This window comes from Chinchilla lanigera, unplaced genomic scaffold (genome assembly GCF_000276665.1).
Source record: "Chinchilla lanigera isolate Chin_1 unplaced genomic scaffold, ChiLan1.0 scaffold00052, whole genome shotgun sequence".
NCBI lineage: Eukaryota > Metazoa > Chordata > Mammalia > Rodentia > Chinchillidae > Chinchilla > Chinchilla lanigera.
Genome location: NW_004955453.1, coordinates 11,510,264 through 11,531,115, shown reverse-complemented (window position 1 = coordinate 11,531,115; position 20,852 = coordinate 11,510,264). Strand labels below are relative to the sequence as shown.

The window sequence follows — 20,852 nt, the reverse complement described above, 5'->3', positions numbered from 1 at the left end:
TTGTTTTTGACAAAAGCAAGAATGAGGTAGAGCAACACTGAATGCTCTTCCACTTTGATCATCTTCACTGTCTCATCTCTTAAAACCACAAGCTTTTTTATTCAAACGTAGTTCAGAACTAATAATCTATTTTAAGAACAGACCCAGTAGGTATGTTTGCCCATGCCATCCGTGTAAGAGCTGACGCTCAAGATACAGTGGGCACTTGCTTCACATTTAAACCAGGTAATCCTAGAACTATAATACACAAACAAACAAAAATATACATAGCAGTGTTATATATATATATATATATATATATATATAATTATATTACGATATTATAGAATACTGGCTTTCTCTGCCAACTTCACTGGGATACAGAGTAAACTCATTATGACCCATGGTTCACGGAGGTCACTTCCATACCATTCAATGGGGAGGAACACTCTGTATCCCCATGAAATGGGTAGAGGACACTCAATAGTTCCAACTGTAAATCACCAGCCCAACAAAACTTGGTGTGTCTGTGACTCTTTCATTCACCCTTCCACCCACCTCCAGCTTACACAGTCGGCTGCACACATCCCACCTCTGAATACCTGTCACTGTGGTCCCTTCCTTGCCAACCCCTCTGCCACTATGCATTCCGTGCCGTGGCCTGCACTGCCATCACATCAAGCATGAGCTTGCCAGCCTGCAACCCAAGCCTTCCACAACATATAATCGGCTTGGCTACCCGACTATACCCTTTCTACTGCCCTGTCGCTCCTTACACTAAGCCAGCTGGCCAGGACAGAGAATGAAAAATCACCTTCTGTGTAGCCCAGGCACTTCAAGCTACTCTGTGTACATATAATTGCCTGTTATTCACATGCTCTCCCTGCGCTATGTCCAGTAAATACAGTATCTCGCTTAACCTTCTATTTATTCCAAGATCGCTTCTTTTCCTTTTCCCCACTCACACTGCAATTTTTCCCTCTCTTTTAGTACTTTATCATGTATGCTTTGTTTTAAAGTACTTATGTAATCCCTTCATTACCCATGTTAGACGGCAGCTCCTGGAGAGAATTGTCTTAGCTCCTCTCCACACTTCTGGACCTTCCTGGCACTGTGGTGATCATTTGGACAGTTGAACAGAATAATCCTTCTACCTAGACTCTGCAGCCTGCAAGAGACTGTTACTGTAAAAAGCTGTGATTGGAGAGATAATGGATTGCATAGGTGCTGGTCAACCTTGATACCACATGAACCGAGCAGTTCACTGCCAAGATGCCAGCCTGACTTTGACCACGAAATTCAACTATCTAAAAGTAACACACCACATTTCCTGATAAGGTGCCTTACCTACTGGGACAGTGAGGAGTTCCCAGACCCCTTAACTCCTTTGTAATCTATAAAATTAATGTGAGAGGAAAAGTTCATCACTGATAATGAAAACATTATTCCACATCAATAGAAACACATTACAGCCACATAGACTTTTCCAGAGGGCTCAGCACAATTGCAAGACTTCAAAAGATAATTCAACATGATCTTAAAATAATGTAATTACTTGAAATCCTTCCAGACTACAGAATTCTTCAAGGGAAAGACTTTGCCTTATGCACCTTGGCACATTTTCCTAATGGAAAGGTTACAGGGATGAAGTGTGTGGGATCCAATTAGCTCTCGATTAGGTACACAGCTGTGCAACCTCCGGTAATCACTTAACCAGTCTAAGTTGCTGTTTCTGCATTTATGAATTGGGGATATTAATAGTATCAACCTAGGGTTATAGTGACTACATGAGTTAATTTGCGTAAAGGATTTAAAGTGGTCCCTATCACAGGATAACCACTCAAATTGTGCTTGCTAACTGGGTACCACTCCAAAGTCTGTACAGTGCCTGGGGAATAATAAGGATTCCGTAAATGATAAGCCAGCATGGATAACACAAACTTCTGTGTACCCTAAATGACAGAATCATATTCTCTTAAGTCTATTTTTTTTTTTTTTTTTTTTTTTTTTGGTCTTTTTGAGACAGGGTCTCCCTATGCCGCTCAGGCTGGCCTTGAGCTCACTTTGTAGCCCAGGCTGGTCTCAAAGTCGCAATGATCCTTCTGCCTCAGGCTCCCAAGGGCTAGGATTACAGGCCTGCGCCACCACGCCCGGCCTCAATTCTCTTAAGTCTAAAAGTATGTGTCCACCTTAAGAGCCATTCCTAATATACTTTTCTTAGATTAAAATACATCTCAGAGGACAGGGTACTTTTCCGTTTGCTCTCTGGCTGGACGTCAATACCTGCACTCGTGCCTCAGTGAGCTTTGCCCTCTGCGCCAGCTCCTCCCTGGTATAAATGTCAGGGTAATGGGTCCTCTCGAAAGCGCGCTCCAGCTCTTCAAGCTGTTCTGCCGTGAAGGTGGTTCGGCTCCTGCGCTGTTTCCTCTTTAGCGGTAAATCGGGTTCAGAGTCAATGTCAGAGCCTTCATCTGACTGGGGTGCTGAGGCTAAAGGCACAAGAGGAAGAAAAACATGATAAAATATGACAAGAAAAGCAAGTCTGACCCAGCCATGATGATGGAAATCTTAGTCTAAAGTTCTGTCACAATGTTGTTCCCTGGATACCAGTGCTTTCAATGTTGTACTACATCGCTAAATGAGATTTACTCTGCTCCCCTATCCTACACCCCTCTCCCCAGGCAAAAATAATTTTCTGAGCATCTGTCATTCTGAGCTCTCAGAAAACAGGGTCAGGGTTATTTCATTTTTACAGCTTTGTATTTAGTACTCAGTACGCACTTCACTGGTGTCTAATGAATAAACCACATTTAATTTGGTTTCTGATAAATTTCCACCAGCCTTTTCACTGAGAGTTCTGTTAACAAATGTGATTCTTTAAAAATATTACAAAATCAACTTAATATCTCAAAAGCCAATAAAAACAAACTACTGTAGGACCTCTATGTGTTTATAGACTCTATTGCTCCTATTTGAAAATCATGTTTAAATGTAGTGTCTCAGGAGCAGATCCTGGGAAATGCTTCAAAGGGAATCTACGTTTTCTTAATGTAAACCTAAATAACTGACCTAAAAGGAAGGTAAATGTCTAGTGAATTGTCCCTAGCTGACGTTCAGCGTCTGGATCCCTGCCTATTGGGCAGGTAGCTTCTGAGGTGCCCAGGGCAAAGAAGAAAATGTGAGATTCCTTGTCAAATATTATTACAAATGGCAGGACAGCAACAGCAGAGAACAAGGCCCTTCTCAACAGGGGCTCCTGGGCAACTGGACCTTGCTGCTGCACTCCCCGCAAAGCCTGCCTTTGCCGGGGTGCACATAGGGAAAGGTATTTCAGACTTTAATGTGCAGATGTCCAGAAAAAATAACTAGGGACTAGGGGATCCTTGCAAATAAGGTACATTATTGCATCTTCTCCCATAAGAACATGTTCTGACTCCTACAGGAAGAAGAAGCTGTGATAAAAGATAACAAAGTGTGAGGCACAAGTATTACTACTTCCAGGCCAAGCTCTGTTACGGAGAGGAAAGAGCGACAGTGTCCAATTTCTGCTAGGGATACATTACGGCTCCCACAGTAAAAGTGGGTGGTGACTTTAATGGAGCACCTGTAGCTTCCAGAACATTCTTTGATTTGAGGCTGCATCAGAGCAGGACCCTGAGTGGGAGAGTGGCCAGAGACCCGTTAAAAAGATCCAGGCATGGGGTAAGGAGCCAGAGACCTGTTAAAAAGCTGCCCGGAACAGGACCTCAAACTAGAGGAAGAGCCACAGCAGCCTTGCTCCCATGGACAGCCAAATGTATGCTGAAAACTCCCCAAAGAATTGGAGGATTTTTCCAGAGAAGAGATCAAGGTGTGCCACTACCAAACAGGGACCATGAGCCAGAAAATTATTGATTTATGTCAGTGTCAAGGTAACTCATTTATACCCTCAGACTGGTCAGATCTGGACAAGTACAAGTGGCATTTGGAACAATGTAAGAACATACAATGCTCTCTAATGTCCTATATGTGTCATTTCCTAAGCTCAACTTTAAATCTGCTATACAGAAATATAAATTTCCATCTATTTCAATACAAATCATAAGTTGCCTCAAAAGAGCTATCCAAAATGAAACCATAAATATGATCCTAAGTTATCTAATACATTAATGTGTTCTATACATGGTGTGAAATGAAGAGGCAATTGAGTGAATCGGTAAGACAGCATACCTGACAAAAATACAACTGAAAACAAATACTGGTGCATAAAACCAAAAGAACTACAATGCACTGAATTATAAACTTCAAAAGTTCCCAGTACAAATTATACACACATATATTTGATAAATACAAACTGAACTAAATGAGAAATAATCTGTGCATAACTGTAGACCCGTGGTTTCCAAGCTTTTGGAACATTAGAATCACCCAGGGGTTTTGATAAAACATAGGCCACTGGTTTCCTTTTCCTATTTCAGACCCTGTAAGTTGAGGCTGGGCCCCTTGAATTTGCATTTCTAGTGCACTTGTTGGCCATTAGTGCAGATTCTCCTGGTTCTGGACATACTTGCAGAAACATCTCTATTCCATATTCCAAATGAACTCTTTCCCCTCACAAATTTTCCTAGAATATAAAATACTTCCTACCCCAACTTATCAAAAAAGTCACTTCTCAATATGTATTTTAGTCGTAAGTAATATGCTCGCTGAGAAACAAATTACTAACTCCTCTAAGAAGGCAATACATCGTTACAAAATATTTTCCTTCCAGCTTTCCATTTTCTATTGCTCTGACTTTTGTTTCCAAAGTGAACTCAGGTAAAACACTCAACAACATTTGGGGATTGCCCAAAAGTTTCCTCTGCCTATGAGAACCCTAAATCTTTGCTTGCATATTCTCTGACTATGATCCCATTAGGATAAGAGTATGTGGAAATTTTCATGTTTCCTATGGGAGTCTCTAGAGTTATTAAATTCTCCCAAGTAAATATGATATGCCATGCACTGTCAGGTCAATTAATCAAAATCGTCTCTGGTTTCTGAAGAAAAAGACTGGTTAGATTTACAAGCACCAGCAAGAATTAATTCTCAGGGTCAAGACCACTGTGTTTCACCTTAACAATCCACATCACCCAGAAGACAAGCTCTGTGACCACAGGCCCTGCTATGCCTTATTCATTGCTGGAATATTTAGAACATAGTAGGTGCTCAATAAGTGCATGTTGAACAGATAGAAGTGCAGGTAAAATTTCACTTTGGGTCTAACACTGATTTCTCTGGCACTGTTTTACATCTAGGAGCTGGGAATTCTGTTCCTGCAAGTCTTCCAACATTTTTTTAGAAGACTGTGATGCTCAGAAAGTATTAGGAAAGTTTTGTAAGAATTTATAAGCCTGCATTTTCAGGGGGTAATAATTATCAATAATTCTTCAAAGAGATTAAGGCTGTGTGTGTATTTTTTAAGATGAAGAACTACCACAAACTAGCAATTATAAAGACAGAACATTTTTAAGAGCTCAATAGGACAGCCGGTACCACCACAAATAAAATTTTCTAACAAGCTAACAAATCACTACTTTTAGTTCTAGACTATTTATTCAAAAGCAATGGAAGACTTGTCTCTAACTAGGAAAACCTCCACACAGTATCATTTCAGAAGACTCTGAGGAAATGACTTGCCTGATTTTTGTACTGGAAAATTATTTGAACCAACTGTTCATTTTTGGCAATATGAAGCCACAACCTTACAAGTTAATTCTAACTTTTCCCCAAGTGTAAACCCCAAAAGGATGTGGGCTTTAAAATATGTAAAGTCAGCAACCAAGAGATAATTTACCAGCAAGGAAAAACTAGTTCTTCCTAAAGATAAAAATGTTACTATTTCTTATGTCACTCAATAGAAATAAGATCCGTTGTTTGCATAGAGTTTAATTCAGAATAATTACCTGAATTTGAATAATTCCATTTTTAAAAGAACAAATATAAAACTTAAATCCCATTTTAATAACATTCAGAGACTATGTTGCTGGAATTCATTTATTTTATATACTCAGTTTCACTCAAACTACTAGAACAAATTAGATACTAGATCCTAAATATTACATGAAAGTAGAAACAAGCCTTTCTCCTAGGCAGCTTGATAGAAAGAAATTATATATATTTCTGTACAGAATATCTAATCTGTAACTTGGAAGTCCACAGCAGTATTGGCAAGACAAGCTGTCTAAATGAGTTAATAAATTGCTAGAATATAGCGATTAGATTCAATATAATTTCTTTGAACTCTTACTAGTGTACACCCTTCATATTAGAAGGAGGTGTTCAATTACATTTAAGTTGCTCAATCATATTCTTAGACACTTTCACAGACAAAATGTGCTTTATTATTTATTAAATACAGATATTACTCCCCAATTTTGAAATTGCAGAAGAGCTCTCAGGAGAAAATATACATCAATGCATAGCACACAGCCTTGTAAATGGAAACTTTATTGCCTTAAGTTGCAAAACAACTTGCAGATTTTATTCCAATCTACATTGTTATTCTATTTTGAAAGTTTAAACTCCTATTATCAGAAGCCTTCACAATCCATTATGTGACAGTGTCACAAATGGCCAGGGAGCACACCTGTCCAGGAGGATGACGATGACTTCTCTCCCTTCCCTGGGTAACTGCGCCACAGCCCTCACAAATACTTACCAAGTGCACAAGAGAAAACTGAGGTGCTGACGGTACACAGGTCACACAGCTAAGGAAGGTACATGAGCCCAGCCTGACATAACTTTGAAGGATACTGGGTATCCTAAAGAGTGTTGAGTTGAGTGTTTAACACACACACACACACACACACACACACACACACACACACACACCCTATCCTTTTGGGATCTTTTTGTTTTTCTTTCAGTACCAGGAATCGAACTCACGACATTGGGCTTGCCAGGTAGACGCTGTGCCACTGAGCTAAATCCCCAGCCACCTCGCAATCTGTCCTTTTGAAGAGCAACAGTAGAAATGAACAAAAATAGAAACTTAAATGTCAGGCATTTCACTGATGACCACTATTGCTACCATTTCTCCCAAATTTTCAAAAGCTGCCCAGAATCAAGAGTAATTTACAGAACTAGTACAGTTAGACCAATACTGGACACCAAATCAAAAAATTTTCCAAAGGAATTCAATTCACTTGAACAAAAATGTATTGAATTTTATAAATATATTGAAATTTGCTCGGATCTTAAACACTGATGAAGCAAACAGGAAAAAAATCAAATTTTACTCAAGAATCGTACAGATTTTAGAAATCAGAACAGCCTGGTCAGTAGCAGTCTCCACTAAGAGTGATCATAAGCCATTCACTTGTCCCAACAGGAAGAGTCAACATGAAACCTAACGTTTACAGCAAACAGTTGAACTGACAACTTGTTGTATATCTTTATTAAAGTCTCCTTTGGAGATTTTTCATTGCAATCCATTTAGCAAAAAACTATCAAGACCTATAAAGTTCTGCTTCAACAAACATACAGGAATAAATAAGTTGAAGCATTTTGGAGTATTCCTAGGATGCTCAGAAAAAATCTGAGTGATCACTGGAAAATGTCACCTCTCTCTGAGTACCTGAGTGTTTCAACTCTGCATTTTATAAGAAAATTAATTGCATCTTTTTCTACCTCAAACTAATGGAGCCAAATTTTGAATTATCCCACTTATTTCACATTAGTTCTCAAGATTAAACTTGAGAAAATGGACATAATCATCAGTAAAGAGAAAAGAAGACTCTAGCATATAGCAAATGTCATCCCCCACGGGATCACAAACGATTCCTTTGGAAACAAATCAAACTGGGAGAAGGCAAAAGTGCTACCACCAGTGGACCAAGCATGAAGTTTAATTAAAGGAGGAATTACAGAATTAGAGAGTGTGTCTTTGTCCGCTAGCCCCTTGTGACCCCTTCTGGAGCCTCAGGAAATATTTCATCCTAGTTAACACTATTACACATGAAACCTTGCCTCAATTTGATAGGGATTTAGTCACGTGGAATTCTGTAATTATTGGTTTCCAGATAAACATAATTCAGAGACGGGAGACAGGCAAAAAATGGAGAAACAAAATAATTCACACCCATGAATTTGGCCCATTGTCTTTCTTCTCAGCAAGACTTTTCATGTGAATAATTAAAGAATCAAAACATGACAACCATTTAAACTCTAGGTTTGCCCTAGATATAATACAATGCGATTTGCAGGCCCCGGGAGGAGGGCAATCTGTGGAGAACAAATTTCCTAGTCTTCCCGCGTTTCTCTAAAATGACCCCAAACCAAATCCCACAAGCTTTTCGTTAGTTTCGTCTTTCAGAGGTAGACTTGTCCACATTTTTACTCCAAGCTATGTGTCACCGATGAAAGCACAAGATAAAAACAGCAACGCTTTCTGGGTACCTCAGGACGTCACTTCGTACTGCGTCTGATCACGCAAGGGCATCTCACAGTGTACTCCTGGAGGTCTTCAGCAGGTCAACTCGAAGTTCGAGGCACCCACTCGGCTAAAAGCAGAATGGCTCCTGCCCTGGCGAGTTTTACCATCCAGCACACAGGGTACAAAGGGACAGCTAACTGTTTTCTGATCTGAAGTAGCCCTTTTACACTGAGAAAGATGTGAATGACCTCTCTCGTGTTTACTCGGGTGAAAGTCAGGAACGAGGCAAGACTGATATTCCCTCACAGGCCCGGAGTAAATGACAAATGACATTTTCCCTTTGTGATCTTCGGGATTTTTGTTGACTTATTTGGAGGCTTTTGTTGGATCCCAAGAAATGGCCTGTGGCTGAGGCCTATTCGACCGATTTCCACGCTCCATCTGTGGAATCCATCAGCGGGGCATTACCCTCATTCAGGGTTCTGACACCTGCCTGGCAGGGTGCAAGAGACACAAAGGAGGCCCGGCGGATGAGAAAGGGGATGTTGGGTGTTTCTTTTTCCAGAGAAGGGGAGGGGGGATGAAATGGATGCACAGTAGGGGTTAATCCAAGCCAGTTAAGAGACCTCAGCACCTGCAGGCTTCTCTTCCACATTAATTCACAAGCTAAGAAGTAATCGGCGTCCTTATGTTGTAGTGTTTTCGACGTGTACATGTGCTGAGAAAGGAGAGATACACCTCTGGAGACACATATGAAAGGTTTACCACAGAATCCCACAATTCAGCTAGAACTCTTGTAACCTAATGACATATCAAGCAAGAAATTCATTTTTCCAGAATTCTCAATCCAGACCTAAAACTTGAGTAGCTGGGATTTTGTGAGTTGGTACACTAGGAGAGATAGTTTATAACCCAAGGAGGGGTTTATTGATGGCAGTAGAAAGTCTTGTTATTCCAGCTATAATTTCTCCTCGAAATGTGCCAGGGAGAGATTTTTACCAAGTGTAAGATTGGGTTGGTGGGGAGGGATGGATTTTCGGCAAGGATGTACATCAGGCTTTCTCAAGGAAAGGTTATTTTTCTAATTAAGACCCTCCAGCCGCGTACCTAGCATCGCTCCTGCCCAGCAGTGCCCCAATTTTTGGCTGGAGAAATGTAAAGCTATTCCCCGCCCCTCTGACCCAAGCCCTTCCCTCGGAAGCTGCCGGCTCACAGCACGGGGTCATTAGAAGGAAAATAAGCTCCTGCCAGGTTGGGACTAATCAAAATAACACAAATAAACCCTGACACTCGACAACTCCCTGCGTGCCTGCTGCCCTCGGAGGAGTCTACAGATTGGTTATGAATATGGCCAGCCGCGGGCGTGAACCAGGAGCGGCCTGAGCACGTCGTTGCAGGAGAGTCACTTTAAATACCCAGCGTGGACCATCGGGTGTTTAAGACAAGGGCTGGCAAACAGGAATAGGCAGAATGGCCAAGCTGCCTCGGAGGTGCTGAGCTGAGCGGCCCCAAAGACCCCGCATCCTAAGGAAGCCCTAAATTGGAGTTTCAGGTGTGCCTAGGTTTTCCATGCACAGCTTTCGGACTCCTTTGCGCAGGTGAGCTTCTCTCCCCTCAGCCCCCACCTGACCATTGGTTGATGAAAGGCCCTCTCTGTAACAACCAGCTGGAAAGAAAGTAGCTGTGTTCGGTGGAATATTTAAATAAAAGCATGCTTGTGCCCTTTCTCATCGGATTCAAGTAACGATTTGCTTAAGGGGTCCAGGAAATACTGACCAGTCTAAACCTGTTTAAGGACCACTTTTCAAGGCCCTCAAGCAAAAAAGGAATCCCTTCCCTGTTTAGGAACCTTGATGCTGAACCAAACCAACTCAGTGGCTTGTTAAACCCTTTGTCTACAGGCGGCTCTGTGTGTGTGTGTGTGTGTGTGTGTGTGTGTGTGTGTGTGTGTGTACGCGCGCGCGCGCGCAAAACAATTCCTTTTCCAACATGAATCTCTCTAAACCAGCAGGGATGAGATCATCTTTCACTGCTGTACCCTTTCAGCTACTTCTATCTGTAATTTTTAAAAAAAGAATAAATGACTTTGTAAAACTCCATGGTAACCACCACCAGCACATTTCAAAGAAAAAAAGAGACTAAAAACCCCAAGAAAATGCGTTGCTATTCAATTAGGGAAACTGATTAGTTAACTAATTAATCAGCTAACAGCTTTCTAGGAATAATCTCCAATGCTAAGAACTTTCCCCCTCAAGAGCTTAAAAGTCACACATAATTAAAATTAAGAGTCAGGGCTGCCATTCATATTAAAGGTTCACGTCTCTAAAAGCGGTCAGCTAAGTTTTACTTTACTGGGATTGGGTTGGACAGAGCAAGGAGAGGTAATTGGCACACTGAAGGGGAACAGGAAAACAGTAGTTCTTGTGAAAGGCAAAGGGCCAAGTGACTTTTATTTACAATTGCCAAGAGAGAGGCCATTATACACCATATGTGCCACAATTGCCCTCTTATCACAGGCTGGCCATGGTGTCCTTTGGGAGCTGTTAATGAACTGGGTAATTGAGCCGCTGACATGTGTTACCAAAACGAAACAATAGGAAGAAGAGACAAATGAACATTTTATTTGCCAATCAGAGTAGCTTCAGCCTTTCATGGGGCTGCAGCTAAGTGACTGACTGGATACATAAACCAGTGCATTGAGAGCCAGCAGATGCAGACACAATAATAGTTAACTGACAGCTTATGGCCCATCTGTGCTTAACATTTTGTTAAAGAAATTGCTTGACTTGCTAAAGAGACGAATCCTACAGCTGCCCTGAGTGCTGCATTATAAGAGATAAATCATGAGCTAAACTGTTTCATGCTTAAAATGACAATGCTTATTAACAGTTACGTTAGGACAGTTTGTCAGCACAGCTTGACACAGTTACTACTTACTAAAAAATGTGACAACTCATAGATATTCAACAGAATTAACTTAGGGAAGAAACACAGAACACAGCAAACCACTGAAAGAGGAAGACACATTTTTAATCTTTCTCAAATAAATATGCACTTCAAGGGTTCCAAATGAAGAAAAAAACTCTATGAAGTGGAACATAACATCATGTGCCGTATAGTAACAATATACCTGCTTCCATTCACATCTTCTTTATTCAAACTGCAGACTATTAGAAATACTCTCATTCTGGTTGGATTGCCATTCATTTCTATCAGTGATAGAACAGAAAACAAGTAGGTCAAAATAACTCTTTCTGATCACTTTCCCAAATAGAGTCACCTTCTTCCTTTGGGAAAAGTATTTCTCTCAGAGGAAAAAAAATATATATATATTACAAAGGACTGGTTTTATACGGGGATTTAGCTTATGTTTTTGTTACTGCAACTGAATTGGAACCACATTTGTTAGTCCAAGAGTGGTTCGTCCCTTGCCATATAGAACAGCTAACTCTGAAGTCATATCAATGTAAACTGGTTAACCAGAGGCAGAATATGGTTTTCTCAAAATCTTTCCTATGGTAGTTTCTCTACCACAATGGGCAAAGTTGGCTTACTAACAGTAAGAATATTAGAAGAAAAGCTGCCACTTAGGACCAGCTGACAGCATACACTACCCAACCAATTCCTTGGGAGGTATTTTGTGCGCATTTTCCTAAATCTTTACCAAAACTCTATTTGGAAAGTTAATGTTATCCAGACCTACAGATGAGAAAAAAATGAGGTCTACCTGATTTAGGAGAAGTCATTCTCTCCTAATGTAAAATCTTGTTAGGGCTACCGTTTGGAAAGGAAGGTTGATATGGGCCAGAAGAAAAATTGTAGCCTCTATATTTATTTTTTTTGTTTCCTTATCTATAGAGCCTGGACTCAGATATCACAGTCAAACCTCTAAATCAGTTGTGAAAACAGGAGCAAATGTAAAGGTGAGGAATATTTTCAGTGGTGATTGGTGCGTAAGAAAAGCATGTTATGCACAGTTACTAAGAAAGTGCTCTATCCATGAAACCTAAACCTTAGTTATATTTACAGAGCTTTAAATAAGACACAGTGTGTTCAATAAAGCTCATGGCATACCTGAGAAAGACAAAGAAATGCCTTGCTTCATCTGTATTTGCCACTATCAAATATTTTTTTGCTATTGTGTACATAAATTGTTTGAAAGTCAACAAACTAAGGGTGAATACGTAGAAGAGGTAACAGGTTACACAGCCATTCAGAGAGTAGAAAACTAAAGAATGCTTTTGCGAGCCTTTATTAGGACAAGACTATCCAAAGATGTAAAACTCAAATAGCCTTATCCACAATGAAGCTTTGCCAGGATTAGCATAACACAAGATGTTTGAAAACTGGAAGAAAGGCAGAATTAAGAAGAAAGATAAATACTACACTTTGTGTGCCAGAAACCTGTGTAAAGAGGCAAGCAGATAAATGACTAAGAGAACTGAAATGCCAAAGCAATGGATTGGCAAAGCTGTAAGAACCCTAGGAAAAAAAAACCTGGGCCAGTGGTGGCGAACCTATGGGAAGCATGCTGCAGCAGGCTGTTATCATTGAAAGCTCTAAAAGGTTCGCCATCCTTTGCTCTAGACCAATTCCTTCATCTTACAGATGAAATCCCCACGGAGCAAATGTTATCCTAAATCACCCATCAGTGAATATTTATTAAATGCCTATGATATCTCTGGTCTTATCTCTGGTACCAGAGATACAATATGAACAATATATGGACACTAAACTCAAAAGAGAAAACATTCGCCCCAGTGGTCTTTCTACCTAGGCAAAGGCAAATATCATCAGTATATATAAGAAAGAAGGTAGCTATGCCCTGTGGCAACAGAGACACAGCCTCTCAAGTCTTACAAACTTAGATATATTACTTAATAACAGCCATAGACTCTGTGATCCTTAATATAGGGATCGAATAATACATGAATGCTTTAGTATTTTCCATATGGCGCTTCAAGATTGTCTCTCTGCTTTGCATTTTCTCTCGGATTCCATATGGAAGAAGAAGAGATGGCACAGAAGCCTGTTTGCAAACTCTAAATCTTATCTTGGCCAGTTACTGCATGGAGGAAGACAGAAGGAGGTAATGACCGAGCATAAATGGAAGAGGAGACTCTTCCTGGAGGCAACAGTGAAGGCTCAGCTTAATCCTTAATGGCAAGCAAATTAGAAGCAACATCAAGGTCATTATCAGAAATCACAGACAGAATACCTGTGGCACAAGAAGTACTTCCCTAGGGCCTGGAGGAAGGAATAATGAGGCAGAGACAATGCCTTCTGTCCCTCCTACATCCTGCAGAAGCATAACGTTCCAGTCTGGAACCTTTGATTGCTGTCACATTCCACCAAAACACCTCAAGAAAAAAAAGGAAACCAATCAAATGACTAAATAGGTGGTATAAATGATTTATCACCAGCATTTAGTAGGGACAGCTGCTAAGTTGGGAGAGTTTGTTTTCTCTGTGCCTAAATAATAGAGGTGGGGATATCAAAGGTGCTGGCAAAGGGAGGTTCATTTCATGGTGCAGGAAAACCTGCAGCTCAGAAGACAGGCAAATGTCTTCAGAAGCGGGCTTGGCCTCTACTCATCTGATTTGGGGCAAGCTTCACTAAGCCCTCTAAACCGGTTTTCTCATCAGCAATACAGGGTTTTAAATGCCTGCTTCGAAGTTGACTTTAAGGGAAGGATAGTTTGTAAAACACAGACTTTCCCTACATGCCATATCCTCAGTCAGTTCCCTCTCCCCTTCCTGTTACCCCCCAACACTAACCATAACAGGACAGTGTGAGACAAATATTCCTTCTCTTCTAAGAGCAAGTGTTATGGTTGAAACATTGTGTCAACTTGGGGAGTCTAGAGGTTTGGCTAAGTGACTCAGCAGGAAGCCAAGATACTTACTTTGTATACATCCTGAGCCTGTGGAAGAGGAGGGCATGGAGATTATGTGAGAGCTACACGCCCCTTAGGTGGGGGTAGCCTGTTTACAAAGTAAGGCAGGGAAAAAAAGCTGCTTGCCGCCATTGCTCCGGTTTGCTCTGGCTGTTTGCTGTTCGGCTGCCATTCCCCCCTGCTCTTGTTGGTTTGCTACCTTCTGCCTTGGAGCCAGCCAAGTATGGACTGAAACCTCCACAAACTGTAAGCTAAATAAACCTTTCCTTCCTTCATTTTGGGCATTGGGTATTTTGTCTCGGCAACGAAAGAAAAGTAACCAAGACACCAAGAGAGAAAAATGACCTCAAAACTTTGAAGATATTTGTAGCAATTCTCAAAACGGTAAAACAAAAGCATCTTCTAATGTTTTATATGCTTGACTTTCTGGAGACCCTGTCCACAGAGAGCCAGCCTCTGTATCCACCAAGAAGAACGTCCAGCTCTCGCTCAATAGCTAATGTCCTTAAAATTCTCAAATGGAAGCCAAGTTACCTAGATCCACCTGGCCCAGGACACACGTCTCTACTGTGGGACTAATGGTTAAGGTAGCCACGGCAGTAAATAGATTCTGTGCTCCCAAATACCCCCAGGCCTAAACAAGAAGGCTGAGCTTAATAAACCATCAAGCAACCAGCCTAAAAGAAATTAAGTGCTATTTACATGGCCTCTCCTTATGCCAACATTCATTTTAGTTTTCATGAGGAAGAACTTTGAATATGCTTGCTTGCAGGCAAATTCTTGTCTTATGTCTACTGATATGGATCTAAGGAGACAAAATGCAGTACAGTTTTGAGTAATTCACTATCAGATCCTTTTGATTAGCACCCACAGTCTTTGTGAATAAGTGAAGTACCAAACTCCAGACAAAAAGAATCAAGAATTTCCTAAGTACCAAGCTGCTACACGAATTATTAGACAACTAGCTTTCTGTGCCACATTGCCTTTTTAGGAACTGTCTTACATAGCTGGAGAGAAGCAGATGAGGAAGTGCTGTGTAGGAAAAAGTAAGGGTGAGAAGAGAGGAGAAAAGATGAGAAGAAGGAGAAAAAGAGAGAAGGGAGAGGAACGAAAGCAAAGGGAAAGGGTTTTTCCGGCAAAGTAGAATAATAAGGCAATCAGTGTTTAAGAGTCAGTGGGTTAAACTGGGAGTGGGGATGCACACCTACCATCCAAGCACAAAGGAGGCTGAGGCAGGAAGATCACCCTGAGTTTGAGGCCAGCCTAGGCTACATAAGCAAGTTCAAAGCCAGCCTGCACTACATAGCGAGACCCTGTCTTAAAAACAAACAAACAAACAAAAAAAGGATCAATGGGTTGACCACAGTTGCTTTTTTCTCCAAAAGCCTTTTGGGACAACTCTTTCTGAAAGAGCAAAACCTGCTCTAAGGAGCTAGAGTTGGAAGTTAAGGGCTTGAAATGTGTTCTGGTCCCTAGCAGCTTTGAATAAATTAAGGACTCTCTTGAGTAAAGACCAAAAATAGTCCCACCCATCCTTTCCACCCATACCAGCCAAGGATTTCAACTGGAAATCATCCCATCAATATGTCAGGACAGATGCCAACATTCAAAGAAACTGTTGCCAGTTCAACTTAAACTCAAGCCTTATTCTTCATCACCTATGCCTAAGAGTTTCTTGGACAAAGCAACACATTATTTTGCTTGTTTCACTGTAAGTTTTGGTCTTTACCTTATAAAATACAACATATTAAAAATCTAAAGGTCAAAGCCTACAACTAAGAAATAATCACAGTTGTAGAAAGCAGAAAAAGTCACTTCTGATTTTAAAATAGAGAATTAGAGTAGATTAGGGGGAAGGATAGATGCATAAACAGATGGATAACAGATCAATAGATATAGTTGGATCAAATTCCTTTATTGTATTTCTTTCTACTTTTTGTTTCATATATTGTTAACAAAACACAAAGTTCTTAAGAAGCTTTCTTGACTATCTAGCTACACATTTTAGAAAGCAAATGAAACTTTCCACCAGCAAATATTTGAATGACTTTATCCCTGTTTCAGTAATAAAATTTTTTGTTTGGTTGATAGTACTGTTCCTATATAAAATTTTAACTCAAGCTCTGAACTTATAAAACCTTGACTCCTTCCAATGTACCTGTCTATACCTGTAGATATATTTAAATGTGTAAATAGAACCCTGGTCCATCTTTCTCTACAATGGCTGAGCTAAAAGTACATGCAGTATTTTCCATTGCATATATAGAGTACAGGTATGAATTCATTCAAACAAGCACTAAATTCCCTCTTACACATCGCTCTTTCTCTCTCACAAGAAATAGGCCACAGGTTTAAGAAAACTTGTCAAAAGCCTAGGTCATCAGAGGTAGTCATCTTTAAGTACCATCCCTCCCAAATCCTCATCCTCATCCTCATTTCTAGCCAGGCTGCAAGTAAGGGAGAGGGAGCTTTTAAGATGCTTTCTTCTTCCTAATAGAGGAAGCCAGGGCAGGAGGAATGTGTGGACACCTTCGCTGTGAACCTGTGCATAGAGAGAGACCAGAGACAGAAACCAGCTCAAGCCCAGAAGAGGATATCTGGGTGATTAACAATGTAAATAAATCACAGGGGGAAACTAGGGATACCTTACTACTTAAAACTGATTTTTAGAGATGTTGAAATTTTGTGCTCAGTGTGCTGCCAAAGTTTTCAAAAGCTGGAAATCACTGTACAGATCATCAGGAACTATTTATAAATTAAAAAGGAAAAGAATGAGTCTCCAATGGATGGAATAACAGCCCCATTATCACCTGGTTCTTAGTGGCAGAGTTAAACCTCAGACCCATATCTTCAAATTCTACGTTCTAGCTTCTTCCACTTCATTGTATAATCAACTCATTTTCTTTAGACTTGGGAGTAATTTAACTTCTATTTTTCCAGTCAGCTATGGTAACTAAAGTCTTCCTCCTACCAAAGAACCACTGAATGATAAAATTAATGAAATGAAGTGAAATGCATTAGATTTGAGGTTGGACCCAGAAAGGGAGAAAATTTAATCACTTTCTTTATATCTAACCATTATATAAGACTGTTTTGAGTTGTCATTTTTTAAAAGTTCTCTCTCATTATACTTTTATACAACACTATGGGCAAGGTAGACTTATCATGTTTTAAAAATGAGGTTGGAATTTGGAGTGTTTAAAAGGAATTGTCCAAAGTTTTAAAAGGCAATCAGATTTCACAGTCCCCAACATGATCGCCAGCCCTCACCCAAATATACACACAAACAAATGATTTCTGGGTCGTCTGTGGCTTAGTATCATCCACAAAATTTTCCATTCAAATAACACCTACATTCAAATACTGATCATTAATAAGCAATTCTTATAAGAAATAATGAATAATATATTCCTAAGCAATTCAGCTTTCAACTATAGAGAACTAGTTATTAAAGTAAAATTGAACATGTATACAAAAACCTTAGCGCAATTTAAAATCTTCACTGGATCAGAAAAATCCTACTTCCCCGAACCCCATGAACTTCAAAATCACCAGGGTTTGGTCACCTCTTGGCTCTCTCTGTTCCTTGCTTTCTGCTCCACCCAGAATGCCTTTCTGTCCAATTTTATGCCACACATTGGTTTCAAAACCCAGGTCGACAAAGCTTTCTCTGAACCTCCCAACCACAAATGCCCCTCCCTTCTCTGTAATGCAAGAGCATTTTGTATTTTCCATACATTCAGCAACTCTCCTTCCTTATTGGACTACGGGCTGAAACTTACAAATCAACTCTCGGTGTAACCACACTTATTTCTCTGATTGACCACTTCCTTGAATTTGTGTAAATTCAACTGTGTCTCCCAGTGGTACTTTTTCTACTCGAAAGGGTGAAACAGTCAGAGGTCAGCAAAGCAACCAGTAAGTTCATGGAGAAAAACTGAACGAATGCAAACACTGCCTTACTCAAAGCAGGTTTTGAGGGAGCTGGGTTCTTTGCTTGCCAGCTGAGTAATTTTCCAAGCGAAGAATTTGAGGTCGTTCTAAGAGAAATGGTTTTGCGTGTCAGAGTTCAATGGCGATTTTGATGCCACAACACTGGAGAATTCAAAAAAGAGGAGAAACTGACACATTGGGTGACACATTATCACAAAATAAGGAAGGTAACTAAGGCGCCTATAGACAGTTCACTTTAGTCTTTCAGAGGGCTCTGACTAATTTTAGAGGCATCTGCAAGTGATACACAGAGACTTTTGGTTGCAGTAGTAGTTACCAATGAGAGACAATGTGTGAAGGTTTTACTCAGACTGAAACACTCATGAAACACATATGTTCTCACCAACTCACACAGCAGACTTTGTTTGTTACGGGAGATAATGGAATGCAAGTTCAACACACTTTGCTAGCTAGTTTTACACTAAGGAGGAATTTAAAAAGAAATAAACATTTGTAAACTAAAAGAAAAAAATCTAAAGAGGCATTGTATAAGCCTTTCACGTTCTACAGAAAATAAAAACAGGAGAGGACACTTCCTCCTCTGGTCAACTGGAGACCCCTGCCCCTGTGTTACTGAAACTTCTTGGTTCTTTCTCTGAATACAAAAAGACACCAACAGTATCATTCCTCCTTCAGCCCAGCGACTCTTTCTTTGAGTAAATCTTACTTTCATCTTCAGCTGTGGGCCTCGGGGAAGTTTTGTGCTTCAACTTTCTGAATCCTACATATCTGGCCACAAAGACACTTTGCTTTTTCAAAAGGAATTAAGACCTGGCCCAGAAGCATAAAGTTAGAAGATCCTTTTGGAGGGGGACCCAAAGTTTTTACAGTTTCGGGGAGTCCTCTTTAAGAACACAAAACTAGCTTTCTTTGGCCTATTTTACAACATCACATGGTCACACAGCACGTGTGAGGGTCCTTTTGCAGGAACTGCAAAGCAGCCCTTGAAGGGAAAGTGCTCTGGTGTTTTCTTCCTTATAAATCTACTCTGCTACATATGGCGGTGCACACTGATAACCCCAACACTCTGAGAGGCTGAGGCAAGAGGATTGCAAGTTAAAGCCCAGCCCAGGCAATTTAGCAAGATACTGCCCCAAAATAAGAAAATTTGAAAAGGGATGGGAATGTAGCTCAATGTGAAGGCCTTAGGTTCAATCCCCAGTACTAGGGAAAAAAATTCCACTTCTATTCATGATCCTCTAGTAAAGTCAAGTGAAAGACAGTCTCCTTCTATATCAGCTCTTCCTGTGGTGAACATAGTGTTAAAGGTCCCTAAAAAAGCAATAATGATAGCCACTCCCCCCACCATCACCATGTAGCAGGGAACAAGCAAGTCAGTCAATACTCACAATTACTTGCTACCTCATCTTTGTGGGACAGTTCTTCCCTAATTCCACTGAAATCAACCCTTGGATGTAGCCACTGCCTCAGCCTATTCATAAACGGAAAACCTAGGTCATGGGTGGTACAGATAGCACAGGATAAATCCGGACACCATTGTTCTTTGTGTTCTAAATTCACAAAAATGTCTTGCGAACCTATCACTTAATGGAGGTAAAAGGAGCCCAGGACTAGGACAGAATCCTGTAAAACAACTCCCACAAGTTCCATTCCAACACACAAAATTTCCCTATGCTCAGTAGGTAGTGAAAGAAATAGAACCTACCAGGCACAGTTGCACACGCCAAAGGTCCTAGCTACTGGGGAGGCTGAAGCAGGAGGGACTGCCTGAGCCCAGGAGTTCAGGGTCAAGCCTAGGTAATATAGCAAGAACTGCTCTTTAAAAATAGAGAAGCCAGGCATGGTGGCACACAGCTGTAATATCAGCACTTGGGAGGCTGAAGCAGGACAATCGCTACAAGTTCAAGGCCCGCCTGGACCAGATACTGAGACTCTGTCTCAAAAAACCAAAAAGAAAAGAAAAGAAAAGAAAGAAAGAGAGAGAGAGAGAGGTGGGGGAGGGAGGAAGGAAGGAAAGAAGGAAGAAAGAGTGTTGAACTGACCTGTGAATTCCTATTTTAAATATTTTTCTAGGGGCTGGGGATTTAGCTCAGCGGCAAAGCACCTGCCTGGCAAGCGCAAGGTCATGAGATCAGTTCCCGTACCAGAGAAAAAACAAACAAACAAAATAAATAAATAAATATTTTTCTATAATGAATGTATATTATGTTTATAATAATGAAAATAGTTCCACTATTGAGAAATACCCCCCAGAAGCTTGAGTGTTTGAGAATTTGCAAACTGTGAGTGAATTCAAAATATTAGTCAGTAAAAAAATAAAAAAAAATTAGTCAGCATGTATGATCTTTTTGTAGCTAAAAGATGATACTGTTGGCACCCTTTTAAACTTTAGAAAATCAGTTGATAGCATTCCTATACACAAACAACAAACAGACCAAGAGAGAAATTAAGGAAACCATACCTTTCACAATAACGTCCAAGAAATTGAAATATTTAGGAATCAACCTAACAAAAGAAGTCAAAGATCTATTCAATGAAAACTACAGTACTCTGAAAAAAAGAGATCAAAGAAGATTTCAGTAAATGGAAAAATATTCCTTGCTCATGGATAGGAAGAACCAACATTGT

At 40.3% G+C, this 20,852-nt stretch overlaps 1 protein-coding gene across 3 annotated transcripts in view; it reads right to left on the bottom strand.

The window, feature by feature from the left end:
* Pax3 (paired box 3) overlaps positions 1 to 20,852 on the bottom strand; it is a 94,595-nt gene that overhangs the window by 26,886 nt on the left and 46,857 nt on the right. For all 3 annotated transcript variants that reach the window (XM_005395499.2, XM_005395500.2, XM_005395501.2), the window contains exon 5: positions 2,263 to 2,468. In XM_005395499.2, the coding sequence (XP_005395556.1) occupies positions 2,263 to 2,468 (206 nt within the window). The remainder of the gene's footprint in view (positions 1 to 2,262; positions 2,469 to 20,852) is intronic.